Genomic DNA, 19,038 nt, shown 5'->3' on the forward strand with positions numbered 1-19,038 from the left:
ACACCCAGTCACTACAAAGATACAGGTCCTTCGTAACTCAGATGCTGGAGAGAAATGCAAATGCTTAGGGATTTCACCTTGAGGCCAATGGTGAAATCATAAACCAGGCACAGAGTTTAATCGTTGTGAGAAAAATGAGGAAGGAACAGCAACAATGTAGTTACTCCTCAATGCAAACCTAAATTACAGTGAAAAGAAGGAAGCCTGTACAGAATACAAATATTCAAAAACATGCATCCTGTTTGCAACACGGCACTTAAGTAACACTGCAAAAAATGTGGCAAAGAAATTAACTTTTTGTCATGAATACAAAGCATTATGTTTGGGGAAAATCCAACAACACATTACTGAGTATCACTCTTCAAATTTTCAAGCATGGTGGTGGCTGCATCATGTTATGGGTGTGCTTGTCATCGTCAAGGACTAGGGAGTTTAAGATAAAAATGAATGAAATTCAGCTAAGCACAGGCAAAATCCTAGAGGAAAACCTGGTTTAGTCATTTTTCCAACAGACAGTGGGAGAAATATACACTGGAGTTGTTCACCAATACGACATTGAATGTTCCTGAGAGACCTAGTTACAGTGTTGACTCAAATCGGATTGAAAATATATGGCTAGACTGAAAATGGCTTTCTAGCAATGATCAACAACCAACTTGACAGAGCTTGAAGAATTTTTTAAATAATAAAAACAGGCAAATGTTGCCCAATCCAGGTGTGGAAAGCTCTTAGAGACTAACCCAGAAAGACTCCCAGCTGTATTCACTGCCAAAGGTGATTCTGACATGTATTGTCCCAGGGGGGTGAATACTTATCTAAAACAAGTGTCATTCTTTATACATTTGTTATAGATTTGAGAATTTTTCTTCCACTTTGACAGTAGAGAGTACTGACAGTACAGAGTAATTTGTGTAGATCGTTAACCAAAAATGACAATGAAATCCATATTTCATCTGGATTTTTCCCCTTCATTTCTTGGTATCTAATTGGTAGTTAGTCTTGTCCCATCGCTGCAACTCCCGTACGGACTCAGGAGAGGAAGGTCGAGAGCCATGCATCATCCGAAACACGACCCTGCCAAGCCGCACTGCTTCTTGACACACTGCTTGCTTAACCAGGAAGCCAGCCGCACCAATGTGTCGGAGGAAACACTGCACAACTGGCGACCAAAGTCAGCGTACATCCGCCCAGCTTGCCACAAGGAGTCGCTAGAGCACAATGTGACAAGCACATCCCGGCAGGCCAAACCCTCCCCTAACGATGCTGGGCCAATTGTGCGCCACCTTATGGGTCTCCCGGTTGCGGCCGGCTGCAACACAGCCTGAGATCGAACCCGGGTCTGTAGTGATGCCTCTAGCACTGTGATGCAGTGGCTTAGACCACTGCAAGCAGGCTGTCATGTGCCTTTTACAGAGGAGTGGCTTCCGTCTGGCTACTCTACTATAAAAGGCCTGATTGGTGGAGTGCTGCAAAGATGGTTGTCCTTCTGAAAGGTTCTCCCATCTCCACAGAGGAACTCTAGAGCTCTGTCAGAGTGACCATCAGATTCTTGGTCACATCCCTGACCAAGGCCCTTCTCCCCTGATTACTCAGTTTGGCCTGCGGCCAGCTCTAGTAGGAGTCTTGGTGGTTCAAAACTTCTTCCATTTAAGAATCATGGAGGACACTTTGCTCTTGGGGACCTTCAATGCTGCAGAATTATTTTGGGACCCTTCCCTAGATCTGTGCCGAGACACAATCCTGTCTCTGAGCTCTACAGACAATTCCTTCCATCTCATGGCTTGGTTTTTGCTCTGACATGCACTGTCAACTGTGGGACCTTATGTAGTGTTGGGTTCTGAGAATATAAAATATACTTATTCATGTCACTGATGGAGTGCTAAGGTTTAGAGGGTCTGCACCAGAAGTTAAGGGTTATAGGAGGAAGGTATATAGTGTGTTTCACTAAGCTTGGAATGTGTTGAGTGCAGGGAAGCGATTACATGTGGCAGGCATTGATAAGGGGAGAGAGCCATGGATTAGTGATGGAGGTGGGTTGATGTCAGGTCAGGTCACCTTAAAGGAGAAATAAAAGTTAATGGCCCGTATCACTAGTGTCCTGCCTAGCAGTAAAGAACGATGTTTGTACAGATGGGTAGGAGGAGACTCAGCCTATGAGGAACGGTTAAATATCAGTGCTTGTGTGAAAATGTTTGTCTAATGCAGCTGTATTGATCCTCTGGGAAGAATAAACTTGGTTAAGCTCGCATAATGTACGTTGAGTTTTATACTGTGAGAATTAGAACCTAACAATAGATAGGTGTGCGCATTTCCAAATCGTATCCAATCAATTAAATTTAGCCAAGGTGGACTCCAATCAAGTTGTAGAAACATCTCAAGGATGATCAATGGAAACAGGATGCACCGGAGCTCAATTACAGGGCTCATAGCAAAGGGTCTGAATACTTATGTAAATAAGGCATTTCTGTTTTAAATTTTTTCTAAAATTTGCAAAGATTTCTAAAAACCTGTTTTCACTGTCATTATGGGGTATTGTCTGTAGATTGATGACATGTTTTAATTTAATCAATTTTAGAAAAAGGCTGTAACGTAACAAAATGTGGAAAAAGTGAAGGAGTCTGAATACTTTCCAAATGCACTGTATGTTGGTATGATGTGTATAAGGAGGAGAATCCAGATGCAGCACTAAATATACTTTTTTATTATTATTCTTGCCAATTGTTAACAGACACACACCTGTTAAGAAACTAACTGAGAACTGTTAGAGCCACCTGGTTCGATGATGAATTGAACATTGTTATGAACCATAGAATTTATGCTAAAAAATATGGCAAACAAGTCAGGCTGCTCAGCTGATTGGTTGACATCCTGTAAATGTTGAAATTGAGACTAAACTTAATTATATGACCAAAACAAGACAAATTATAAAAACAATGGGAAAATACTTTGGAGAACCTTAAATGATATTATGGGCAGAAAACCAAATTAATCTCCATTGTTCATTGAAGTTAAAGGGTAATTTATAACAAAACCTTTGGATTTAGCCAATCATTTCAATGCCTATTTCACCAGTAAAGTGGACAAACTGACAAGTGAAATGACAACATTGTAACGGAAACATGGCTCACTCAGAATGCATTATTAGAGTCGGTACAGCCACCTGGTTTCTTCACGCATCACGCCGACAGAAACAAACATCTCTCTGGTAAGAAGAAGGGCAGGGGTGTATGCCTTATGATTAACGAGATGTAGTGTGATCATAACAACAGACAGGAACTCAAGTCTTTTGTTCACCTGACCTAGAATTCCTTACAATCAAATGCCGACCGCATTATCTACCAAGAGAATTCTCTTCGATGATAATCACAGTCGTGTATATCCCCCCCAAGCAGACACATCGACGGCCCTGAAAGAACTTCATTGGACTCTATGTAAACTGGAAACCACATATATTGAGGCTGCATTTATTGTAGCTGGGGATTTTAATAAGGCTAATCTGAAAACAAGGCTCCCTAAATTTTATCAGCATATCGAATGCGCGACCCGGGCTGGCAAAAACCTGGATCATTGTTATTCTAACTTCCGCGACGCATACAAAGCCCTCCCCCGCCCTCCTTTCGAAAAAAATCTTACCACGTCTCCATTTTGTTGCTCCCAGCCTATAGACAGAAACTAAAACGGGAAACGCCCGTGCTCAAGTCTGTTCAACGCTGGTCCGACCAATCGGATTCCACGCTTCAAGATTGCTTCGATCACGTGGACTGGGATATGTTCCGCATAGCGTCGGACAATAACATTGATGAATACGCTGATTCGGTAAGCGAGTTTATTAGCAAGTGCATCGGTGATGTTGTACCCACAGCGACTATTAAAACCTTCCCAACCAGAAACCATAGATTGATGGCAGCATTCGTGCAAAACTGAAAGCGCGAACCACTGCTTTTAATCAGGGCAAGGTGACCGGAAACATGACCGAATACAAACAGTGTAGCTATTCCCTCCCAAGGCAATCAAACAAGCTAAGCATCATTACAGAGACAAAGTAGAGTTGCAATTTAACAGCTCAGATGCGAGAGGTATGTGGCAGGGTCTACAGTAAATCACGGACTACAAAAAGAAAACCAGCCCCGTCGTGGACCACGATGTCTTGCTCCCAGACAAACTAAACAACTTCTTTGCTCGCTTTGAGGACAATACAGTGCCACCGATACGGCCCGCTACCAAAACCTGCAGGCTCTCCTTCACTGCAGCCAACGTGAGTAAAACATTTAAACATGTTAACCCTCGCAAGGCTGCCGGCCCAGACGGCATCCCTAGCTGCGTCCTCAGAGCATGTTCAGACCAGCTGGCTGGTCTTGATTGTAAGTTGTTCCCACATGCTTCAAGAGGGCCACCATTGTTCCTGTTCCCATTGTTACCGCCCCAATAGGTCCACAGACGACGCAATCGCAATCACACTGCACACTGCCCTAACCCATCTGGACAAGAGGAATACCTATGTAAGAATGCTGTTCATCGACTACAGCTCAGCATTTAACACCATAGAACCCTCTAAACTAGTCATTAAGCTCGAGACCCTGGGTCTCGACCCCGCCCTGTGCAACTGGGTCCTGGACTTCCTGACAGGCCGCCCCCAGGTGGTGAGGGTAGGAAACATTTCCACCCCGCTGATCCTCAACACTGGGGCCCCACAAGGGTGCGTTCGCAGCCCTCTCCTGTACTCCCTGTTCACCCATGACTGCGTGGCCATGCAGGCCTCCAACTCAGTCATCAAGTTTGCAGACGACACAACAGTGGTAGGCTTGATTACCAACAGCGACGAGATGGCCTACAGGGAGGAGGTGAGGACCCTCGGAGTGTGGTGTCAGGAAAATAACCTCACACTCAATGTCAACAAAACAAAGGAGATGATTGTGGACATCAGGAAACAGCAGAGGGAGCAGCCCCCTTTCCACATCAACGGGACAGTAGTGGATAAGGTGGAAAGTTTTAAGTTCCTCGGCGTACACATCACGGACAAACTGAAATGGTCCACCCACACAGACAGAGTGGTGAAGAAGGCGCAGAACCTCAGGAGGCAGAAGAAATTCGGCTTGTCACCAAAAACACTCACAAACTTTTACAGATGCACAATCTAGAGCATCCTGTCAGGCTGTATCACCGCCTGGTACGGCAACTGCTCCACCCACAACCGTAAGGCTCTCCAGAGGGTAGTGAGGTCTGCACAACGCATCACCGGGGCAAACTACCTGCTCTCCAGGACACCTACACCACCCGATGTCACAGGAAGGCCAAAAAGATCATCAAGGACAACAACCACCTGAGCCACAGCCTCTTCACCCCGCTATCATCCAGAAGGCGAGGTCAGTACAGGTGCATCAAAGCTGGGACGGAGAAACTGAAAAATAGCTTCTATCTCAAGGCCATCAGACTGTTAAACAGCATCACTAACATTGAGTGGCTGCTGTCAACATACTGACTCATCTCTAGCCACTTTAATAATGAAAAATTGGATGTAATAAATGTATCACTAGTCACTTTAAACAATGCCACTTTATATAATGTTTTCATACCCTACATTACTCATCTCATATGTATATACTGTACCCTATACCATCTACTGCATCTTGCCTATGCCGTTCGGCCATCGCTCATCCATATATTTATATGTACATATTTTTATTCAATCCTTTACACTTGTGTGTATAAGGCAGGTGTCGTGAAATTGTTAGATATTACTGCATGGTCGGAACTAGAAGCACAAGCATTTTGCTACACTCGCATTAACATCTGCTAACCATGTGTATGTGACAAATAACATTTGATTTTAACTTGATTTGAACAGTGAACCATCATATTTGTGGATTGAAGATCTACTAACGAAAGAGAAGGATTGCCGTTTTGAATTTGGTCTAGTTTGTGTGGAAGAAGTGGAAAAACGGTTGTTATCCATCAATAATGATAAGCCACCAGGTATAGAAAACCTAGATGGGCTATTGGACTATTGAGAATGATAGCAGACTGTATTGCGAAGTTGTGAAGATGGGGAGAGGTACACTGCATGCCCAAAAGTATGTTGACACAGTCCAACATGGGTGCTCATCAAACATCTCATTCCAAATGCATGGGCATTAAAATGGAGTTGGTCCCCCCCTTTGCTGCTATAACAGCCTCCACTCTTCTGGGAAGGCTTTCCACTAGATGTTGGAACATCTAGTGGAAAGCCTTCTCAGAAGAGTGGAGGCACTTTGAACCAAATACATTGCTTTTGGTTTTAGATGTATTTAAGACCAGTTTGTTAATTACCCATTCTGATACTGCGGGGACTTGCTTCCATTCAGCCACAAGAGCATAACTGAGGTTGGGCACGGATGTTGGGCGATTAGGCCTGATTTGCAGTCCACGTTCCAATTCATTCCAAAGGTGTTCGATGGAGTTGAGGTCGGGGCCAGTCAAGTTCTTCCACACCAATTTTGACAAATAATTTCTGTATGGACCTCGCTTCGTGCACGGGGGCATTGTCATGCTGAAATAGGAAAGGGCCTTCCCCAAACTGTTGCCACAAAGTTGGAAGCACAGAATCATCTAGAATGTTATTGTATGCTGTAGCATTAACATTTCCCTTCACTGGAACTAAGGGGCATAGCCCGAACCATGAAAAACAGCCCCAGACCATTATTCCTCCTCCACCAAACTTTACAGTTGGCACTATGCATTCGGGCAGGTAGCATTCACCTGGCATCCGCCAATCCCAGATTCATCCATCGGACTGCCAGATGGTAAAGCGTGATTCATCATTCCAGAGAAAGTGTTTCCACTGCTCCTGAGTCCAATGGCGTCAGCCGACGCTCGGCATTGCGCGTGGTGATCTTAGGCTTGTGTGCGGCTGCTCGGCCATGGAAACCCATTTCATGAAGCTCCTGACGAACATTTCTTGTGCTGAAGTTGCTTCCAGAGGTAGTTTGGAACTCTGTAGTGAGTGTTGCAACCGAAGACAGAATTTTTACGCGCTACTCGCTTCAGCACTTGGCAGTCCAGTTCTGTGAGCTTGTGTGGCCTACCAATCCGTGGCTGAGTCGTTGTTGCTCCTATACCTTTCCACTTCGCAATAATAGCACTTACAGTTGACCGGGGAAGGTCTAGCAGGGCAGAAATTTGACTAATTGACTTGTTGGAAAGGTGGCGTCCTATGAATGTGGCACGTTGAATGTGACTAAGCTCTTCAATATGGGCCATTCTACTGCCAATGTTTTCCTATGGAGATTGCGATGGCTGTTTGCTCAATTTTATACACCTGTCAGCAACAAGTGTGGCTGAAATAGCCGAATCCACTAATTAAGCCATGTGGTGTAGCTATTCTATTTGTATTGTTTATTTCACAGTCATTTGCTCATCTTTATCAAGTGTGCCAATAATTTTGGAGGAGACACATACACACAACTCATGCACGCACACATACACAGAAATGCACACTTGATAAACAGTTGATTCACAGCTCTCTTGGCCTCACAGGATCCGACGCAGGCCTCCGTGATCTCCTTGTAGTAGAGCTGCTGTTCCACTGAGAGCTCGTGAGTACTGCGAGCCTTCATCCTCATCAGACCATCCTTCTTACCTGGAAAAGGGGGGTAGAAAAACACAGGGAAAGAGAGAGAAATGCAAACAAATGTTTATTAAATAGGAATTGCTTTTCCTTAATGGGGCTATCTGCAGCTGCTACATCAATTGTTGGACTTGTAAATTAATGATATGTACCCATTGATTCTTGAAGAATATAACTTAGAAATGCCTCATGAGCTTAGTTCAACTGTTGTACCCCATCAGAACCCTGTTACGTTCCCCAGCAAGAAACCCAAGTCGCTCAAACAAAGGGGAACTAACAAAGAGTCACTGACCAACATCCAAAACAGGTGGGGTATTAGGAGGGGTTCTGAAAGACACTCATGGCGGTGTTGTCATGGAAATAGTCGGTCAATCATATTTCACAAATACCGGAGCCTGTGAGTTCAAATAGACTTGTATTACAACATAACAAAAGCCAAGCTGGTTCATGAATACAACTGCCTTCCAGTCTTGGCACAGACTACTTATACATTTGTTCTCCTTATGTCACACTCATAGTAACTCCTCTTAATGGTTCATCCCCTCTGGCATTTAGCCACCATTATCATATTGCCTTCATATTTTGGCATAGAACAGTTACAGGAATAACCAGTCGTGTCCAACCCCCAGATAGGTGCATGTCTAATGGTGTCTAATGACTCAGAGCACATATAGAGTGCACAAGTTTTGCTAGCTCCTTCTGAAATAAATAATTGCCACATATGTACTGAAAAATTCACAATAGTGTCCACTGAAAGTTGACTAGCAACAGCAACTTAAGACACCAACAATGAGCGCACACTAAATTTACCCAAGAAGAGGCAAACAAAAGAAAACCTACACCAGGAAGCAAACCAACAAGGTGGAGCAAAATGAAATCAGGGAAATCAGTTAAAGGATTGTTGGTCTAGAAATTAAAATCGGGAGCACCAACTAAAAGGTGTTAACCCTCTGCATCTATTAAAACCACTGGTGCACTTGGCCAGCCACTCTTAAATAGCACCTGGGCCAGCACAGGTGAAATACCTTCCCACTAACGAGATGGCAACCAGCACAGATGTAACACATACTGACTATCGGTGTGCCCTATGTGCTAACAAGCTATACGTGCTAAAGTCCAATCTCAAAACAAATGTAAAAACCAAAGCCTGTAACAACCCAACATATAAGCTTGTTTTAGACCAAAGTAAATGTAAAAAAAATAAAACTATAATGGCCTCAAAACATGGTTAAAATGTTGATATCATGGATGGTCATGCATCCATATCAAATTTTGTTTCTCACATGCGCCAAATACAACAGACCTTACAGTGAAATGCTTCCTTACAAGCACTTAATTTTTCTTAAGTGCATTGTTGGTTAAGTAAAAAATAACAGTAACAAATAATTTAAGAACAGCAGTAAAATAACAATAGCGAGGCTATATACAGTACCGGTACAGAGTCAATGTGCGGGGGTACCGGTTAGTCGAGGTAATATGTACATGTAGTCGAGGTGATATGTACATGTAGGTAGAGTTAGTGACTATGCATAGATAATAAACAGAGAGTAGCAGCAGCATAAAAAGTGGGAGGGGTGGGGGGGGCAATGCAAATAGTCTGGGTGGCCATTTGATTAGCTGCTCAGGAGTCTTATGGCTTGGGGGTAGAAGCTGTTAAGGAAGTCTTTTGGACCTAGACTTGGCGCTCCGGTACCGCTTGCCGTGTGGTAGCAGAGAGAACAGTCTGTGACTAGGGTGGCTGGAGTCCATCTCAAAAAGTTGTTTGAATAGCCTAAAAACGGAAGGTAGCCAGGGGACTAATAATGAGAGAGAAGAAACAATATCAATGGCCTACAGAAAAATCTAGTTTAAGCTTATAAAAAAATAAATGATCCGTGTGAGGCAAATCGCTCCATTTGAGGTTGAAAGCCAAATGGCCAATAACCTATCCTCCTACTAGGTCTATCATACAAGCTTTAAGACAAATTCAAGTTGTGAATAGTAGCCTATTTCCCAAATATTCTAATACTGTTGCCCTAATGTTGCCGCTTTCAAAAAGAACGAGAATGAAAGTCGAAGTCTATAGGCTATTCTCAATCACAGCTTTATGAGAGATAGAACAAACAGCCTATTAAGAGAGTAGGATGAGTCAAAGCAATTATTATCCAGTTCTGAAGACGGTAGACTTTGCTTCTATCCAGTCCATGATTTATAAATGAATTCACTTACGGTAAGACAGCCCGTTCCTCATCAGTTGACTGTTACTTTGCTCCATCATGTGCGCCACACACACACACACACACTTCTATAATGAAGCCCCACCAGAAAGGAATATTAGAAGAGATTTGTCTGCACTTAACCTCTGGCAAGCTTTCAACAACATTATCTTTCATCATGATTCATCCAGATGTAGCATACAATTTCGTACTATAGCCTAATGGTCGTTTCAGCCCAACTGTGTTTTTTTTGTTATTATTTTTATGTTTGAGGTTGGCCAATAAGGGGCGATACCATTGCATATATCACAATGCTTTATGAGTACATAATCACGATAGGACAAAGGTTGACATCACCTAACCATAACGGGGAGAACACTTTTATTGTTTAAAATGCTGATTGCCACTTGAAGAATGCGTTTAATACTGAAAAATATCTTGAATGTCATGGATGTGGTTTGTTTTGTCCCACAAATAAAATAAATCTCTATTTAATATTTTAGAGCAAATAATCCAACTCTACTTGTGCACGTACAATTTTAAGATGGCATACAGTACCAACACACAGACAGTACAGACAGACAGATAGAGAGACAGTAGACATTACAAACAGAGAATACACTGACCTTTAGCCTCTGCAGATGTAGCTCCCTGGCCCTTCTGGATGGAGCCCTCCTCCTCCTGACCAGGCTTGACCGCTTTGAGAGGCTCTGTAGATTCAGTCTTCTGCTGCTCTTTGGGGGCTGAGGGAAAGAGAAGGGGATGGAAGGGTGGTGGTATACAGTGGATTCGGAAAGTATTCAGACCCCTTCACTTTTTCCATAATTTGTTACGTTACAGCCTTATTCTAAAATGGATTAAATAGTTTTTTTCCCTCATCAATCTAAACACAATACCCCATAATGACAAAGTATTCAGACTCTTTACTCAGTCTTGGGTTCAAGCACCTTTGGCAGCGATTACAGCCTCGAGTCTTCTTGGGTATGACGCTACAAGTTTGGCACACCAGTATTTGGGGATTTTTTCCCATTATTCTCTGCAGATCCTCTCAAGCTCTGTCAGGTTGGATGGGGAGCGTCGCTGCACAGCTATTTTCAGGTCTCTCCAGAGATGTTCAATCGAGTTCAAGTCCAGGCTCTGGCTGGGCCACTCAAGAACATTCAGCCATTCCTGCGTTGTCTTGGCTGTGTGCTTAGGGTCGTTGTCCTGTTGGAAGGTGAACCTTCGCCCCAGTCTGAGGTCCTGAGCGCTCTGGAGCAGGTTTTCATTAAGGATCTCTCTGTACTTTGCTCCGTTCATCTTTGCCTTGATCCTGACTAGTCTCCCAGTTCCTGAAAAACATCTCCACAGCATGATGCTGCCACCACCATGCTTCACCAAAGGGATGGTGCTGGGTTTCCTCCAGACGTGACACTTGGCATTCAGGCCAAAGAGTTCAATCTTGGTTTCATCAGACTAAAGAATCTTGTTTCTCATGGTCTGAGAGTCTTTAGGTGCCTTTTGGCAAACTCCAAGCGGGTTGTCATGTGCCTTTTACTGAGGAGTGGCTTCCATCTGGCCACTCTACCATAAAGGCCTGATTGGTGGTGCTGCAGAGATGGTTGTCCTTCTAGAAGATTGTCCCATCTCCACAGAGAAACTCTAGAGCTCTGTCATAGTGACAATCCCTGACCAACTGTGAGACCTTTTATAGACAGGTGTGTGCCTTTCCAAATCATGTCCAATCAATTGAATTTACCACAGGTGGACTCCAATCAAGTTCTAGAAACATCTCAAGGATGATCAATGGAAACAAGATGCACCTGACCTCAACTACGTGTCTCATAGCAAAGTGTCTGAATACTTATGTAAATACGTTATCTGTTGTTGTTTTTTTGCGAAAATGTAAAACAAAATAATAATGTTTTCGTATTATGGGGTATTGTGTAGAGTGCTGAGCATGTTTTATTTTTTAAAATCCATTTTAGAATAAGGCTGTAACGTAACAAAATGTGGAAAAAGTCAAGGGGGTCTGAATGTTTTCCAAAGGCACTGTATACCACCAATTGATTGATATCATTAAATTCACAAGTCTGCTTATGCAAATGAAACCTGAAATGCTCCTTTCAACATAGCCTATATACTGTATTTCATTGAGGTCCTGCGAAAGGTTCTCCAAAGAAATAACCATTTCTCCATGATGGCGTAGTATAGTCCCCCTCACCTCTACATTCTTCAGTTTAAGAGCATGATCTATGTCGCTGGTCGTCAGTTTACATCTCTTTCCGTGGTGCATAAACTTCAACGCATCCTGGAAGACAAAGGGAGGGGGAAAACAGAAAATATGAGCAAAGGATCACATTTCATAACACAATTACCCTATGTTCATTGGTATTGATATGAACTGAGGTGCGACATGTCAGAGTGAGTGGTCCAATAAGATCACAGTTTATCATTCTCTGTTGTAAATCATTTTGCTACTGTGTGCCCTACGGAACACGGCCCTGTTCTTACCTGGGCGATCTCCTTTATTCTGTAGCTGACCTCCTCGCTCAGGGCAGCACAGCTCTCCTCCTGTAGCTGCCCCACTCCTATGGACTCTGCCATGGCCTTCATTGACTCCGTGGGCAGAACCACAGTGCACTGCTTCGGCCTCCACTCCTCAGCCATGGTGGCTGTTGGATAAGAGAGATAGCGCAGAGGTCAATGAGGAGGGATGTCAAGCTGAAAGAAAACGTACAGTTACTTATGACCTGAAGAAAGGAAACGAGGTAAAACACAGTTATGGGGAGTTTGCATGATTGCGCCCTCTACTGAAGAACATTAGAATCACGCCTGATAAGGCTGCCTTCCACAGGTGGTTAGGATTAGGGGTTAGGACTATAAATACTGTTTCCTGAAGAAAGGAAACGAGGTAAAACACAGTTATGGGGAGTTTGTGTGATTGAGCCCTCTACTGAAGAACATTAGAATCACGCCTGATAAGGTGATAACCCGAAGCCCGGATTAATTCCTTCAATTCAGTACCGAGCTTCACCGAGTCCAGAACTGGGCGGTGCAGGCTGAACAGGTGTTGTACATTGTTTCCCTCCTTCAGTAAACAGTAGTTATAGTCATCTGTACATTCCCTTTTAGTCGATCAACTCGGTTCAACACAGCTATGGGGATACAAAATCACGCCCAAGACGACCCCAGTGGACACACCAAATGAAATGGTCCACGGCAGTCTACCCAGAGTTACAACCCAACAGGAAAATGTGCGGTACCCAGGTATTGCACAATCTACGCACTGCCTAATGACCCTCTCCCTCTCCAGCCATAAGCACAGTGTACGCGTGTACACCATTAGGTAATTCTTGCCTTCTGCTGTCATTTGCCAGAGAAATAGCCTCCACAATCCAGTGGGAGAGACGCTGGTTAGAAATGCTCAATGTACATGCGTAACGCTCGTACCGGACATGTAACAGCCGCTGCTCCTCAGAAGCAAACAGAGGCGGCAAAATAGGAAAATGCTCAAAAGCTAGAGACCTGTAGGACATTCATGACCTTAAAGGCGAAAGATGCATTAGAACGCAACGTCACCGTAGAGTCTACTTTTTTACAATGAGAACGTGTGTGCCTAAGTTGAAAAATGTAGATGCACACAAAGAAATTTAGGAGCCCAATGAAGCATTTTGAGGTACTAAAGCTTTTTTTTTCTAGGTTCACTGGTGCTCCTAAATAAAAATTCCAGGTCAGGTCACACAGCAAAATATTTAGGCGCATATGCTAGTAACAGGGTTCATACACATTTTGACAGATGGAATTTCATGATTTTTCCATAACTTTTAACCAAATTTCTATGACCAACAATTGGTTGTGTTTCTATATACAAAAGTAAGCGTAATGTGGTATCAACACTGGGAGGCTGCTCTCTGAGCCCATGTACCATCTCCTGTCGTTGAGCAAGGCACTTCATTCCACAAAGTAGAATGAATACCTGTTAGGCAACTGTATAAAACACATGTGGTAAACCCTCAGTCTGGAGAGCTACTGGGTGTGCAAGCTTTTCATCAAGCCCTGCTCAAACACATCAGACACAGTTTTATCAAGGTCCGGTTGAGCAGCCCATTTCTAAAATGTGGTATGTTAAGGCATCCACATGCTTCCCAGCCGAAACAGTTCGGCAGAGTTTGTGCATATATTAGCATGACATTATGTGACGCTTTTGCTCGTTTTGGACTTCGGTGAGTGCACACAACATTTTTTATGGAGGCAAGCTGAATTCGGAGTCGAAGTCTATGTTCCTTCGTCGGTGATTGGTCAACAGTAGGGATTCTTCAATAAAGTCTTTGTTGTCATTCAACAAAATTTTCATGCACATTTTTTAATTGAGAAATACAGCACCAAATATCTTAGTTAGATGTAAAATTGCACGACTAAGATCTCCTTGGCAAAATGAATGACAGATTTTGTCTTTGATTCATTCTGACTATTTTGAGGTAATGTATACTGGCTATGCGTTTCAAAATGGACAAACAGTACTATTGACGCTTTTTTTCTCGTTTTTCAAGCTAAGGTCGTTTAAGGGAGTATGCAAGTACACGTGTTCGGTTCGGCTAGCCGAGTTCAGCTAGGCACCAGCTGAACTGAAGCATGCTGACACCTTTAGAGGTGGACAGGAATAAAAGCCTGCACACCTATTAGCTCTCCTAAAAGATGGTTGACCACCCTTGACGTAAAACATTACAACCAAATATGACATGTTCCGGGTAGCCTCCGACAATAACATCGACGAATACACTGATACGGTGACTGAGTTTATCAGGAAGTGTATAGGAGATGATGTACCCACTGTGACTATCAAAACCTACCCTAACCAGAAACAGTGGACTGAAACTGAAAGCGCAAACTACAGTATTTAACCATGGCAAGGTGATTGGTAATATGGCCGAATACAAACAGTGTAGTTATTCCCTCCGTAAGGCAATCAAACAGGCAAAATGTCAGTATAGAGACAAAGTGGAGTCACAATTCAACAGCTCAGACACGAGACGTATGTGGCAGGGTCTACAGACAATCACGGATTACAAAGGAAAACCAGCCACGTATGCAAGTTCAAGAGTTCGGTTCGGCTATCCGAGTTCAGCTAAACACCTTCTTCCACAATCACCCGACCTCAATCAAATTGAGATGGTTTGGGATAACACGGACCCCAGAGTGAAAGAAAAGCTGCCAACAAGTGCTCAGCATATGTGGGAACTCCTTCAAAACTGTTGGAAAAGCATTCCAGCTGAAGCTGGTTGAGAGAATGCCAAGACTGTGGAAAGCTGTCATCAAGGCAAAGGGTGGCTACTATGAAGAATCTCAAATATAAAATATATTTTGATTTGTTTAACACTTTATTGGTTAGTATATGATTCTATATGTGTTATTTCCTAGTTGTGATGTCTTCACTATTATTCTACAATGTAGAAAATAGTCAAAATAAAGAAAAACCCTTGAATAAGTAGGTGTTCTAAAACTTTGGACCGGAAGTGTACATAGACTTGAAATCACTGGTCACTTTAATAATGGAACACTAGTCACTTTAATAATGTTTACATATTTTTGCATTATTCATCTCATATGTAAATACTGTATTCTATCCTATTCTACTGTATCTTAGTCTATGTATTACTCATCTCATATGTATATACTGTATTCTATACTATTCTACTGTATCTTAGTCTATGACGCTCTGACATTGTTCATCCATATATTTATATTCTTAATTCCTTTCCTTTACTAAAGATTTGTGTGTATTGTTGTGACCTGTTACCTGTTAGATATTACTGCACTGTTGGAGCTAGAACCTCAAGCATTTCGCAACACCCGCAATAATATCTGCTAAACACGTGTATGTGACCAATAAAATTTGATATGTTTTGTGCCTTTTGAAATAATTTGCTTATTCAATATATCAAAAGATCAAATGGCTATGGTAGGCTACAAATCTTTTTATTCAGCTGAAGCAAGCCCACACATTTTCTTCATGAAATTTCTATTTTCTGGTTTAGTCATATTTATCTTAGCTACCTTAAAAGTGTTTACTTTGCAGGCTGAATAGCATTTATTGAGTTGCAATATCCCCTACATTGGATGGCCAAATAAAGTGGAAGTATCTACAAAACAAGTTTTGAAGCCACTTAATCCAAAAGAAAGGCTACATTTAATGTTTTTCCTAAAAATGAATGTGATTGAATGAATACCAACTAATACAATGGCAAAGTGAATAGTTCGTTTCTGCGAAAATAATCGTTTAAATTAATCATATGAATGGTTCAAAAAAAGTAAATCAACTTTGTACGGCCTTATTCACAAGTGTCAGTGATAGGTTTTTTTGGGACATGACGAAAACATGAATACAAGCTAATAATAGCTGAACTGTTAACTAGAGGGTACAAGATATGATTTTTATTATCTACCTAGTTAGTCTGTTCTCTATCATATTTTATAGGCTATGCCTACCTGCTGCTGCAATGTGTCTCTCCTTGAGCAATGGTCCACTCACCTCGCAAACATGCAGGTGATGCGCGCAAACACTGACGATCCTGGCTGATATGTTGACTTATTTGATAGATCAAATATTTTAAAACTTTGCCTAAATAAATTACATAAACATTAATTATGAAATTAATTTCTACTCTGACAATTAATCCACACATAAAACAGTCAACCAAATTGTTTCTAGTCATCTCTCCTCCTTCCAGGCTTTTTCATCTTTGAACTTATATGGTGATTGGCATCTAAACTTTCATAGTATTACCATGACGACCGGCAACACAGTTCGTCTTTCAATCACCCACGTGGGTATAACCAATGAGATGGCACGAGGGTACCTGCTTCTATAAAACAATGAGGAGATGGGAGAGGAAGGAATTGCAGTGCGATCTGCTTCAGAAATAGAAAGGACTTCTATTTTAGCCCTTGGCAACGCAGACGCTCGTTGACACACGGGAGCAGTGTGGGTGCAATAATTGAATAACAAAGATTTCTACATTTATTTTGCAACGCTCGCACATGCGACGCGAGCGGTGTAGTCAAGGTATAAGGAGATCTCCAATGCGTTTATCCGAAGCCAAAGCCACAAGCAGGGTGGTCTTACAGGAGAGGATCTTCAGATCCACAGAATCCATCAGTTTAAAAGGGTCCTCACACAGCACATCCAAAGCCCAAGTGGGCGCAATAGGTTTACAAACCGGCGTGAGATGGGGCACACCATTTAAAAGACAGTGTAACACCTATTTCTCAATGCCAGAAACTCATATAATAGTAACTTACAGCACCTCAAGAAAACATTCTCAAATTACAAACTCTTAAATCAATTGTTATAATAGTATAATGTTGTTCTAAAAGTTGGGTTTGAGGTTCTCCAAATCAGCTCTAACTTCGGTGGGGCACATTTCATCCAAGAACTTCCACAGCTATCAACAATGGTAGGAGGGATTCAGCAAGAAGTTGCTTCTAAAGCATCTAAAAACAGACAGCAGTACCAGCAGAGACGTGGCTTCTAAAGCATCTAAAAACAGACAGCAGTACCAGCAGAGACCGCAAGCATTATCAATGGCATGGAAATGAATCGGGTAAGTGAAAGAGCTAGCTTGCTTGCTACCTCTATGCTAATGTTAGCTAGCTAAAGAGCAACCACATTTAGCTCACTTCTTCCATCTTAAAGCACTTATAAAACTAACCAAATGTAAACATGTCTGCCAGCTGTTGGTAGCTAACTGCTGATGCTGTCATAGATAGTACAAGCCTTTGGGAAAGAGATGTTTTCAAGGCATTTGTGTGGGCTGCGCGTTGCGTTAATTCTGGGGGATTATTAATTTTTTTTTATACGGCTTGCCGAGTGCGGGCTAAACTCAACTGCAACACTTTGGCCATGGATTTCGCAGAAGCCCCTAACAGGCTGACTACACTGCTCACGTCGCGTGCGCGAGCATTGCAAAATACATTTTGAATTCTATGTTATTCAATTATTGAGCGCGCAAACGAGCGTCTGCGTTGCCAAGGGCTAAAATAGAAATCAGTTCTATTTCTGACACAGACAAGTCTGCCTCTCCCATCTCCTCATTGGTTTATAGAAGCAGGTACCCACGTGCCATCTCCTCATTGGTTATACCCACGTGGGTGACTGAAAGACGAACAAGGTCAGTGGCGGTAATGCACCTAATTTATGAAAGTTGCCAATCGCAATATAAAGTCAAGAGAAGAAAAGGCCTGGAAGGAAAGGAGATGACTAGAAATGATTCGGTTGACCATTTTATGTGTGGATTAATTGGCGGAGTAGAGGACCTTGTGCATTTCAAGTAAAATAACATCTCAATGTTTATATCCCAGGACAAATTAGCTAGCAACAGCAAGCTAGCTAAATAGGACAAATTAGCTAGCAAGTGCAAGCTAACTAGCTAAATTTCCATAAATGTTAAATGCTTTCGACCTGTCCCCAAATTAATATAATTGATTCAGAGTTTGTTTTGATATTTTAACCTGCGTGTCATGATCGCGTTTGGTGTGAGGGGACAAAATATATTTATGCAATATGGCGCACACGCGCAGCCGGTTTGGGTTCCGTGTTAGCCATGCTTTTTTTGGAGTGTTGGAATGTGGATTTTGGTCCATAGAAAAGTTTATTTTTGGATCTTAGGATAAATGTGGTCACAGTAGGGCTGTCCCCGGCAAAAAAAATGTTGGTCAACCGAAAGTCGTCTGTTCTTTTGACCAATCGATTGTAAAAGGAAATGTATATGCATTGAGCTTGTTTGATGCTTTAAGCTCACTTAATGATGAAATAAGACAAATTACTCAAGAAGGAGCCAGAGATCAAGATAACCAGAAGAAGAAAACCTGACCATGCTCCTGCTCGCTTTCTCTGCCAGTACTCTCCTGATGTTGCCGGTAATAGGCTACACTGAGGAGTCGTCAAACTTTCTCATGTGGAATTCCAATGTATCTAGCCATTTCTACCGATCTGCATGTGCATTCATTTGCATATTTTCTTGGAACAGTTTCATTTAATTTATAATAATGTCATTTGTATCTCAATCATTGTCATGTGGTTAATCAAAATTAAATCCAAATCTAAATGAATATGATACAAATGAAAAAATGTACTTATATTGACATTGCCAACTATGTAAAAACAGCTTACATAAAGCCAACAAATACAAACATTGAAGCCTGCAGGTAGAAAATATTGGCTACACATAGCCTGCCTGCAACGAACTTGAAACATTGCAT

The 19,038-nt window shown here is 42.2% G+C and overlaps 1 protein-coding gene across 1 annotated transcript in view; it reads right to left on the minus strand.

Annotated features, from left to right (window-relative positions):
• LOC115153784 (transcription initiation factor TFIID subunit 6-like) overlaps positions 1-12,447 on the minus strand; it is a 29,113-nt gene extending 16,666 nt beyond the window's left edge. Inside the window, exons 1-4 of the mRNA XM_029699359.1 lie at positions 12,292-12,447; positions 12,002-12,088; positions 10,425-10,545; positions 7,494-7,615 (exon numbers count right to left, since the gene is read on the minus strand). Coding sequence (XP_029555219.1) covers positions 7,494-7,615; positions 10,425-10,545; positions 12,002-12,088; positions 12,292-12,447 — 486 coding nt within the window. The remainder of the gene's footprint in view (positions 1-7,493; positions 7,616-10,424; positions 10,546-12,001; positions 12,089-12,291) is intronic.
• Between the last annotated feature and the right edge of the window lie 6,591 nt (positions 12,448-19,038).

The sequence above is a fragment of the Salmo trutta genome, chromosome 19 (genome assembly GCF_901001165.1).
Source record: "Salmo trutta chromosome 19, fSalTru1.1, whole genome shotgun sequence".
In the NCBI taxonomy this organism is placed as follows: Eukaryota; Metazoa; Chordata; class Actinopteri; order Salmoniformes; family Salmonidae; genus Salmo; species Salmo trutta.